At 37.3% G+C, this 11,976-nt stretch overlaps 1 protein-coding gene across 1 annotated transcript; it reads right to left on the reverse strand.

Annotated features, from left to right (window-relative positions):
• Nucleotides 1-764: 764 nt before the first annotated feature.
• On the reverse strand, nt 765-8,091 carry LOC137936177 (transcription factor BHLH089-like). Its single transcript, XM_068780741.1, has 6 exons — nt 7,381-8,091; nt 6,884-7,087; nt 6,465-6,530; nt 6,260-6,328; nt 5,933-6,004; nt 765-1,409 (listed from the first exon to the last, which is right to left on the reverse strand). Exons 1-6 carry the CDS (start codon nt 7,714-7,716, stop codon nt 1,281-1,283), a joined length of 876 nt encoding a protein of 291 aa, XP_068636842.1. The 5' UTR covers nt 7,717-8,091; the 3' UTR covers nt 765-1,280.
• Between the last annotated feature and the right edge of the window lie 3,885 nt (nt 8,092-11,976).

An 11,976-nucleotide genomic window follows, 5' to 3' on the forward strand; every position in this document is an offset into this window, starting at 1 on the left:
CCTAGTGCCTAGTAAGTTGTTTTTATAAAATCCCATTAAGGGTCTTAAGCGGGACTGCCTAGTTTCCTACTTGCATTAGTCGACATCAAAATCGAGAGGCCAATTTTGTTGCTGATGCACCAAACATGCGTCATCTGATCTCCGCCAGGAGCTGTTCGTGTCTGGAACTGGCGGGTGGGCCTACGCCCTTTTGTTATAAGGTTTGCCTTTGAAGATAATTCTTGTACCAGATTTAGCTACTAATCAGTGTATCTTTTTCAGCTTCTGCAGAGACATATTAATCTTGCTTCTCCTTAATATAATCTACTTTCCTTTGGATAAAAAACAAAAAAATAAAAAAGAAATTGAAATGATCCGTCCACAATTGAACGAATGGGTTGGGCGACAAATTACTTTTTAAGCAAATTAGAGAGCACTCCTTACATGGCATAGACGATCCACACCTGCTTGAAAAAAAACACATGTTGTTAAGTCAGTTTATAATTAAATAAACATCAAATACACCAAAATCAGATGAACTTAAGTCTGTATTTCTTTGGCCTACTAGAATTAATGAAAATTAAACACAAATTCTAAAGTTGACCAGCCCTTCAAAGGCAGAAGACTCATATTTCAGCTAAAAAACACATTCTGCCCTCTTTGTGAGCTCTTTTTTATCATATTTATTTCCAAGCAATTTACAAAATTAACCCTAATAATAACCCAAACCGAGTCAAATCACATGACCCACTCGCCCAACTCAGTACTCCTCATAAGAGTCAATTTATTACACGAACATCATCTTCAATCTTATTTCATTAATATTCTCATATAATTAACAAATTATATCTTACAGATATAAAAAAAAGTCCAGACAAAAATTATCTTACTGAAATAGTCCAACCAAACAACCATGGGTTGGGAAGAATAAGACTGCAGAAGATCGTGGGGACTGATGAGTTTCTGATAAAGCATCTTTGCCTAATCGAGTCGTTGGAGTACACGAAGAACATTCATAACTGTATTACAAGTACACTGAACAACAGGACACCCTGTCAAATGACACTTGAAGATGAATCTAATACATTCTCTACGACCAAAAGGTATTGGAGACTGTTCAATATCTCTTCTGCAATAAGCACATATTAACAGAAACACAGCTCCAAGCTAGATGTAGAAAACAACATGAAGAACAATCTTCCCTGAAATAAAATGATGATGAAATAGTCCTGCAGTTGTCAATGTCAAGGTTCCTTCTAATTCCTGCCGTTATTGCTAATCAATGAGAGAACCTTTCAGTATTATGTTGCTCTCTCAAAGCCACCACCAACCTGCATATGAAGCCACTCTGGTTGTGATCCTTGGTCATATTCTCTAGGTGCTTGTGACCCAAATGCCATAGTAGAGGTATCAAATGTCTGCATGCCAAACTGAAAAATAAACAGATAAAAGAACAGTAAGAGGATAACAACCTCATATACAAACCTTGTAAATCTAATGCTGATGGACTGAGAAACCTGAGCTGATTTTAATGAAAAATCCAGATATTTAATGAAAAAGAACCACTCAGCTAAACCATCCAATTATTGAGAAAAAGCACCTAAAGCAGTAAGAGTCAGTTTGAGACTCAGTATGCTAGACAAAGAAACACTAGCTAGATAACTGCAGAAGTGGTAAAAGCTGTTTTGTATGCAATGTAACAAAAATATTGGCAAACCTGTGTAGAATCTATATATTTTAAAAAAATTCACCTTGGGAAGTAAAAATTTATACTTCAACATATTTTTCTTCTAAAATCTATTTTAATTACTTAACTTTGCTAATTTACCCCCGTTACTTGTCTTTTTTCAGCCAGGTTGACCAAGAACCTTCCATGTTACCAGTTCAAAGACGGGAACCTAGTTTTTAGAAAGCATTGTACTCAGATAAATCACAATTGGAAGAGTACCAAAACTATACTTTGGGCTTTTTCTCCTTTCATAATGCTTCCTTCCCCCTGAAGCTCTTGAATATGCTTTTGAACAATTTGAGCATTACACTGCTGCCATAATGAATCTCCATACGCCAGAAAAGGCTGAAAAGCCAGTAACAGTTAGTCCTTCTAAAGACTGCCAGCTTGTGCCACCATATCTTAATAAAAGATGCAACTGTATCTGTAGTACAACTTAACTGGTTCTGAATTGTACTACGCTGTACCAGTGATATGGTAACAACAGAATTGATCTGACTTGGCCACTGATATAGAACCCTCAAGTTCATTGGTTAAGCTTTGACACCTCAATGTTCTGGCACTTGAAATGAAGCTTTCATCAAATGTTATTACTCACTAAAGTTTTTGAACTGCTAAAAAAGATAATTTCTACATAAAGAGTCTGCAGAAAGCATGGATAATCTACTGGAGGCAGCTGTCCCTTAGCTGAACTAGAAATTTAAAGAATAGCAAGTTGTATTGGAATTTCTTTTGCATTTAAATGAAGAGACCAGCAATCTCCAAAAAAATAAAATGTGGAGATACCAAGAAGAAGTACAATCACATCTAGATCAGACAATGCCTGTGCCGGAGGATGATACAAACTATTTTATTGATTATGAAATTGGCAATTATCAAAATTATTTTGCAGATCATGTGACATTACAATGTGCTGTGTCCTTTTTTTCTCTTCGAAAAGAATGTCATAGCACATGAATTAAGGCATTTATGGTGCATTATTTGTAAAAGAGTTGGGCAAAGGGGTCATAAAAGAGTCTAAGGGATTAAGGCTGTAATTAGTGTCAAGGTTTATGGGTTATTCAGGGATCACGGGCATGGAGAGGACACCAGCCAAGGGGGAGTCAACTTGGAGTCTTAGAATTAGAAATTTCTTGCTTTCCTAGTTTCCTAGTATGATTAAACCTAGTGTTTTAGTTTACTTAGACTTGGATAAGAAGTTCTCTAGTTTTGATTGAGTTGCTTAAAGTTGTAATCCTTCAATTATATAATGAAAGGAGAAAGAAATTGACATTGAAGCAGGAATAGTCAAGTGGCAAGAGGTGATGAGCGGCAACAAGAAGCTTCAATCATCTAACAATTTGTGCCATAAAAAAGGCAAATTAAACAATAAATTATACCTCCGAAGGCAGATCGGTAGTTTATTTTCTAATGACAAAAACAGTTCTCACTCTGATTTTTCTATGGAGATAAATCAACATTGGAAGAAGCAAAAGTCCTTCTGAAAGCTAGTTGCAAGCAGCAAAATACGAATTCTAATCCAAGCTCGATTTTCAAGCCACTTTAGGACCACTTTCAAGTCAATAATAGTAGTGACTCAAAGCCAGAAAGACACCACCAGAGCTTGAAAAATAATAAAAGTCGAAAATCCAGGTCAAGGAACTTTGAACCATGATGATAATGGCCAAGGAACTTTCAGCCATTATGAGAATGGTGTTCACTTGGTTGGACAAGTAAAGCTCTCCTTATAGACTCGGTGAAGAGAGTACCAACTCCGCTAACTGTATCTATGCTCATCAGCCTTCTCCCCGAACCCACCCCTTGACCTTGACCAACCCACCTACATGCAAACCACTCCCCTACCACTTCGATGCATCCACCTCCCTCCACCCATCAAACCACCCTTGCCTACCACATATAGCTTACTCCACAATTCACCACTCAATCTTCACATCTTGTTTCACCTTACGCCAACGTTTTTACAGCCTCACCAACCTATCAGTCGTATTCCAACATCACACCCTATTAGCCATTCCACGTTTCACCATCTCTTTCACAAATCTTCCAATTAAAGCCAAACACTTCCTTCTTAGCTGCCATAAACCCTCCTATTTGACCTTCTGACTTAGGAGACCCTCCTCTACACGTCATGCCTCCCTCCAACCTTGCCTTGCCAGACTTGATTTTCCTTGTCTCAAACCAGAAGAAGACCAAATGATTCCATTAGAGAAAGTTGAACGTGTGGTGGAAATCTCTTTGCATGCTCTCTCCAATGTAGTGCAGTCATAAACCTGGACAAGTAGTGCCTAACTTGAGGCTACAATAAACAAAAGCATGTCTCCACCTCCTCTAGAGGAAATGCAAGATCTGGTTGTTCCTTTTTCTGCACTCCACCAGCTTGAAGGTGACCTCCAACAATAAGTTGAATGTTTCATCCTTAGTGCGAAAGCAAACCTCTCTCAATCTACCAACTAACAAGTATTCCTACTCAACTCTTTTTCTTCAAAAAGTGGTGGCCGCATTAAAATTCTTGGGCAAAAAATCACTTACCGTTCTTTGTGGACTCTAACTTGCCCGCCAATTGATCTTCCACTAGAATGAGACATCTATAAAAGCCCGAGACTATAGGAGAGTGGATGACAAAAACCGCATAAGCTGCAGCCAAGACTCAAGGAAGAGGTTCTTGTGGGGGAGTGTAATGATAACACACAAGTTGTAAGGGACTTATGAGGCATTATTTGTAAAAGAGTTGGGTAAAGGAGTCATAAATGGGTCAAAAGGATTCATGCTCTAATTAGTGTCAAGGTTGAAGGGTAATTTATGAAGCACACGCATGGAGGGGATAACAACCAAGGAGGAGCCAACGTGAAGTCTTACAATAAAAAAAAAATTGCTTTCCTAGTTTGTTTAAACTTAGCCTTTCTAGTGTCCTAGAATGCTTACACTTAGATCAGAGCTTTCCTAGTTTTGCATGAGTTGCTTAAAGTTGTAACACTTCAATTATTAAATGAAAAGAACATGGCAAGGGGAGGCATATACGACCCTATGCCTTTACTTATTGTTTGTCTTTTGTTTAGTAAGATTTCTTGCAACAATCAACCCTCATCAATTGAGCTCTCACTTTCTCCCAAATTCAAGCAAACTCTATTTTTTCTCCAGGGTTCTCCAACAAAATGTGCCTAACTTGCAGGAATTACAAATATTAGAGGCCATATGATGTCACAATATGATGTATCTAATTGGCATCAAAATTGTTGTGGAGATAACATGATGTAATGATGTTCCACATATACTGATGAACACATAGGCTGTCTAATTGGCATCAAAATTGTTCTGGTGATAACATGATGTAATGATGTTCCACATATACCGATGAACACATAGGCTGTCTAATTGGCATCGAAATTGTTGTGGAGATAACATGATGTTATGATGTTCCACATATACCGATGAACACATAGGCTGTTCAAAGTTCTCCACCTTAGAAGAAAGATAGATCAGTATTAGAGCTGATCAAGCAAAACATATCTGATTGTGATGTAAAAAAATGAACTATTGAAATGTACTTTTCCAGTCTCACAAATGACAGGAATATTCGACTCCAAAAACTTCACCTTTAATGGGTACAATATCTGAAGCTGCACTTCCATCTTATTTTAAAACATCATTTAGAGGTGCCCACTTGTCATAATGCTGGGAAACAATCACTATCCCTTATTTCCATTTTTATTAAGAAGTATATTCCAATGTAGAGGGACAGTATGTCCATCAAATATCATATAATGTTCAGCCACTTAACGGAATAAACACAAGATTATCACACGAGTTATTTTTAGACAAAATGATGATTAAGTGTATCACAGTTTGCATTTCATTCTCAAATTGTTATATTCCAAACACTGGAACATGCAAAATAAAGTTTAACAGCAAAATTGATCAATTCTTCTTCAGAAATTAAGAGTATATAGAGCCCTCATTAAATTTACCAAGATAGGAAGTTAGGTAGGTCGAAGCTGATACCGATGGTATCAGCTCTGACAAGCACAAGAAAGAGAATTCAATCTCGGGTGTAAAGACAATAGGCACTCGCCTCTGAACTACAACTAATTTCCAACACTTCCTGTCACTCAGAAGCTCAAATCCAACCACCATTATCCTCCAAAAGTAGCAGACACAAGATTAATATCATGGAACTTTGACTCTCACTAGGAGATATACCAATAAACATAAAGTTGTTTAACTTACATCTTTTGTTGGAAATCCTTCAATGCTAGGGTTAAATCTTGAGTTAACTGCTTCAAGCTTCATTGACAAGAACTGCACAATGGAATATACCTCACACTCAGATTAAACAGCATAAAGTAAGACTAAGTAAAAACTATAATGAAAGATGAACCTAAATGATTACTCCCACATGAAGATCGCAAGCAATTGATGCAGCTTTTATGTGTATCTATGACAGAAAAAAACTGACATGGATCTATCCACTTCACACCTTACTACTAACGTGAGATATCACTATGGGTTTAGTTTGTGCTGAAAAAAGAAACCCAAAATGCAAAAATTACATACCTCAACCTGGCGCTGTAGCGACTGGATATAATTAATTATCTCATCAAGCACTAAAGCCTTTCCAATCACCTGATCAAACAAGGGTTGGTAATAATATTCTTCAGTCATTCTCAACAAGTTACACAGACAATTAACAAATAACATGGGCCAGTAAGACTCATCAAAAGCAGCACAAGCCACAGGTATCAAAAAAGAAAAAATGCACCTTATTACATCCGGGAACTAGTTCTTGAAGCATCTTCATTCGCTCACTGATCTTCTCTCTCCGAGCCTATCAAATGTACAGAATCAAGTCAGTGGCATTCATCCAAAATGTCTGATTTAAATAAAGTAAAAATTAAAATAAGAATTGAAATTGCAAGCTTGCTTCCCGTCTCCAGATGTTTTCATCTTTTATGTCTTTGCTGCCTTCTCCTAGATACCACACAGCACATCTTTAACTTAACTATCTAATCCATTCAATGAGAAGAAATCACAGTTGCTTCCAGGATTCATGACCATGTGCCTTAAAAGATGAAAACTACATCATACTAACAAATGAAAAAAATAAAAAATAAAAATTACCATCCTCCTCAGAATCTTGTATCAAGTTGGTGCATATGATAGACGAAAGAAATAACTCACCCTCTCAGCTAAGCTATGACTGTCCGTAGCTTGACCCCTCCTTGCTCTCACATGGATGTAGTCTTGCTTCGATGGCTCCAGCAAAGGTGCGCTTTGTTCGGTTGGCTTGCTACCATTGCCAGAATTGGCTTCCATCTCGGCTTTTAATTCCACATTTTCATCTCTAGATTCCCCAACTTTAAGACGCTTCCCGTTAGAGTCATGCTTCGTATGGAAAAAATAAACTTATGGAATGAGAATAAAGAGGAAGAAATTGGCAGCGATAACTCTATAATGATGCTTATCAAGGATTCAACGACTCGATTCCTACCATTCGATGTTTCACAGATGCACTATTACTAAATCGTATCTCTTAGATAAATCCGCTATGAACCACGAATTAGAAATAAAAAAAAAAAAAAAACGGATCTACTATTAACTGTCGTCTGAGTTGTAAATCTAAGCAACTCAATTATTCAGAATAAGCATTCAAATCTGAAGTAATGCGAGAAGCTAACCATCTCATTGCCACTACTGGTCGAAACGAGCTTTGAAGACTCATCCTCAGAAGCAGAGTCCCTCCGTTTCCTACCCCCGCTCCTGCCACTTTGCTCAGTAACTGTTGATTCCTCGACGGACACGTCCCGATTGTTACCCAAAGGAGCCTCGGCAAAAGCTAAGGCCTGCGGGTAATTGCCTCTCCTGGCCCCAGGCCGAAACCCGATCATGCCAGTGGAATCGCTGACACCAGCGTTATCGATGGGAAACTGCCAAATCTCAGCTAAATTATAGGGCGAAGCTGAGGTGTTGGATGTAGGAAAGGACGATTCGTGGATCAAGGAAGAGGGATCCATCTAAAAACCCTAGGTTCTGATGAATTGGAACAAATCCAGCTGTAATGTCTCGATTTCTCATCAAAAAAGTTCACGTTGGTCCATGACAGAGCAAACCTAGAAAATGTGGCAGCCGAGCAGAGAGTTAAAAGCTCCCCATGGTTTGAGTTCAGAGTTTTCGAAGCCAAAACAGTAAAGAAGACAAAAGGAGAGGGAGATCAACGCTCAAGGGGAGGTAGAGAGAAACGTCGAAAAGAGGAGGGAGTGTAAAAAAGGGGAGGGAGCTAGTGGATGAGTGGGGAAGCGCAATGCGCACCTTAGCGAGAGACCTCGGGAGGGAAGAAGAGCGACACTTCTCCGGAGACTATGCCGTTTGTTAGGTTAGTACATCGCATTCACACCTTGACGGCTTGACCTCCCCAAGCCACGTCCAATGTCAAATAGGTCAAATAGTAGGGGATGTCCATTCCCATTCGCGTCCATCTCTCCCGTGCAATCCGTCTCATTAATGCTTAAGATGAAATGCAAGAGAACGTACATTCGTATGATATGACATAATACTCGCCAGTCGCCTCTTCTTGAAGCGAACTCTTACTTTTTACACGTAACTTACTTGCATTGATACATCGGATCTCACAGCCAGTTGCAATGGCCGAGGCCCATAATTCTTCATTACTTAATTAATAATGCTTATTTTAAGGGTCTTTGTGAACCGAAGTGGGTCGGGGTCCTACGAAACGACCGGCCAGTTTAGCCTAATGGCCTGCTCATTCATCCAAAGGAGTCAGAACAGAGAAACAACTGTTCGGTTCTAATTTCTTCATTTATACACACACAAAGTAGTGGACGAGACGTGTTTACGTGCCTAATTTTTGTTGGGGTGATCTAAGTTGGGTGATGCACATGGGATTCTTTAATTTGGACCTTGGGAGTGAGATTTTCCAATTTGTATTTTCTACTTCCGTCTCTCCTCAATAAAACACTTTAGTTCAAACCTCTCTAGGCCTAATGGTACTAAAGCATAAACCTATTGTCATAGGTTAAGAAGCCCTTGACTCAGCCCCCCAAACTCAGCCTTGAACAGTTTGAACCAAGAGGACGGATGGTAGGATTACGTAGAGTAATTTATTTTAACACAGTGTGGTAATTGAAGTATGAGAATATCAGTTGCAAAGCTATGAGAGGAGTTTTCCCTCCAATAAAAGACAGGTGAGAGAATAAAATTCTAGAGTAGTCTACATTCGATATTCCATAAGTGATCAATGTAAAAAACTCCTTGACCCCGAGTTTCTTTTAGAAAAAATATTTAATCACATTTAAGTGTTTTCTCAGGATTCTACTTTGTTTCGAAAATTTGGTAAAATAATGATCAACCAATGTTTTCTATATGACCAATCCATGTAAGAATGATTAGATCATTGTTTTAAACTATTGATTGATCGTCCAGAGAGCAATAGACCTTATTAGTGAAGTTCCCTAAGCAAGGGTAATTGGGTAGTGAATACCAATAGAGAAACATCGATAACAAAACATCCTTGTGTTCAATTTTATGGTGTATGCATATTTTACATTATACTTGCTTTAATTTTTTATTTGAACACAAAACTTTTAATTTTAAATATCTCAAGTCACCTCCCTCTCGAGAAGCCACCTGGGCCACTAGTGGATACAATGGTTAGGTCTTTCTTAATAAAACTTATTGGAATAAATTATAACAAATTTTAAATGTGAATTAAACTATTTTTAAAAAATTTCTACCAAGTATAATTGATTGTACCTAATTTCTATAACTAGTTATACTGTATATCTGGAAGGTTTCCATAAACCCTTGCACAACTCATTCGTTCATTTAAAAGTTTCTAATGTAACGACCAAAGCTTTGAAGACCCTATTCTATCCATCTTCAATCAAATTCAAGCCAAATCAAAGTTGGTTAGATAAGATTCTTTTGGGAATCACTCCAAAGGCCTAACACATGCAACTACCAAAAGGAAGAGATGTTTGATTTTGCTACTTATTTCTCTCTAATCCATGAAAAAGTAAGGGATTTTGTTCAAGCTTGAACAACCCTGTTTAGAACAAAAGTAGTCTTTGTAGGAGGCCATAACTCATCTCACATAACTACTAAAATTCATTTTGGTCAATTCATGAGTGAAAAGTTCAATAGAGACCTATTGTACCTCCAATATATATTGATTTAGATATTTGCAAAGAGGAGACTCACGAGTTTGAGAAATTTGGTTGAAGACTTGCTCCCAGGTTTTGTCCAATGAATTGTGATTTTTTCTATGTTAGTTAGAGTTTTTTATAGGGGGTTAGTCCACAATAAAGTGGAATGAATTCTCCCCGCATTACTTAGTTCATCCCATTCATGGTGTTAGTCCAGAATGACTTGAATTAAAGTAAGATAACACCATTTCATTCGCTCTGGCAAAAACGGGGGAAAACTGTTTCCTACCTATTTTGCGAATCATCAGCTTTCCACGAGCGACGCGCGTTGCTTCTTCCCCCCCTCAGCCTCTCCATACGCAGAGCCCCCTCGGCCTCCCTCTCTGCCCCCCCTCCGCGATTTTTTTTCCTCCTTCTGCCCCCACCCCCGTCGGCCGTCCTCCCTCTGCCCCCACCTCCGTCGCAGAGCACGGGAGGCTCTGTCGCAGAGCCCCTCGGCCTCCCTCTCTTCCCCCCCCCGTCGGCCTTCCTTCGTCCCTCTCTCGACCTCCGTCGCAGAGCACGGGAGGCCAGAGCCCCTCGGCCTCCTGGCTTCTCTTCTCTCTTGGCCTCCCTATTTTCTCCCTCTCGGCGCACCGTTGGAGCGTCGCCATCGCCGTTGCCAAGATCGCCGCAGAGGAAGACGAAGACGATATTTAATTTTTCCTAAGTTAGGAAAAATTAAACATTGTCATAATTGGTTTAATTATCCAATTAATTAAACCATTAGTTTTTCATTTTTTGTTAATATATTATTAATTAATAATATTTAAAATGTATATTATGTTATTGATAAATTAATATATTTATTTATTTATTTTTATTAAAATAATGAGTTTTAATGTTAAACTATATCTTATGTTATTACAGAATAATTTATTTATTTATTATATTCACTTATGTTATTTTTAACTTTTTTATTTATTTTAAATAATTTATTCTAGTCACATGTAATTAATATATTAATTTATAATAAACTATAATCATTAACTGGTTTAATTATCCAATTGTTATAATTAATTAAACCATAATTATTGTTTTAATTTACAATAAATTATAATCATTAAGTAATATAATATAATTTTTCATTAATTAAGATATTAATATATTCTAATACTACACGTTAAATCACTTATAAGTGTAGTAACCACGCTTATTTTTGTTAATTATATGTTTAGGTATATGTTCTATTTAAGTATATTATAAAATGTTACTTATTCTTTTTTTTATATCATATTTTTCATTTAGGGGTACTAACACTAGAATCTGTTTTCCAACCACTTGAACTCGTCTATACTAACACCCAAACATGAATTGAAGTGGAAGCAATTCATCTCACTTCAATTCAATTTTCCACTTCATTTCCACTTCATTGTGGACTAACCCCCCCTTACTCTAACATAGAGGTTGAAGAAGAACCTAAATGGCAAATTAAGTCATATGTGAAAGGGAAATCTATTTCCTTTACATTGAGGGAGCTTATTGGGTTATAGGGGATACTTGATAGGCTTTTAACTACTTTTGTGAAAGAAAATTGGCCTAATGATCTCGTGGAAAAACTACCCAAAACTGATCTTCACTTTTTGTGTTAATGCCCACATCTCAAAGACATCGATAATACTCATTCTTGAGATGTAGTTGTTCAAGGTTTGATGATATGAGTGACAATTCTATGAATACTCTTCCTTCCATATTAAACTCCTTTACTTCGATCTTTGATAGAGACAAGAGGAAAAGTTTTAATGAGTACTTTTTGTCAACTTATCACTAAGATTCTATTAGTCCATAGTGTTGATTTCAATGTGAAGCAAACGAGGAGTTACAAAGTTAGGAGGTACATGGATCAAACCCAGGAAGAAAGGAAATCGAAGTCATTGCTCAAGGTGTTGGAAGATTTGAAATACCTTAGAAACGTATTTTGGTCCTAAAATATAATCTTCGAGATAAAGGTTAAATTTATTTAAGAATTATAGATATTAATAAATTAATATATATAAGCTGTAAAAATTCCAATTATTAAATACCAGAAGGCGGGAACTCATATTTCAACTTTTCAACTACTAGCTTCAAATC

Source organism: Aristolochia californica, unplaced genomic scaffold, assembly GCF_029961685.1.
Source record: "Aristolochia californica isolate CCGP_79_NKW_82.1479 unplaced genomic scaffold, dmAriCali1.0.hap1 SCAF_7, whole genome shotgun sequence".
Classification (NCBI taxonomy): Eukaryota; Viridiplantae; Streptophyta; class Magnoliopsida; order Piperales; family Aristolochiaceae; genus Aristolochia; species Aristolochia californica.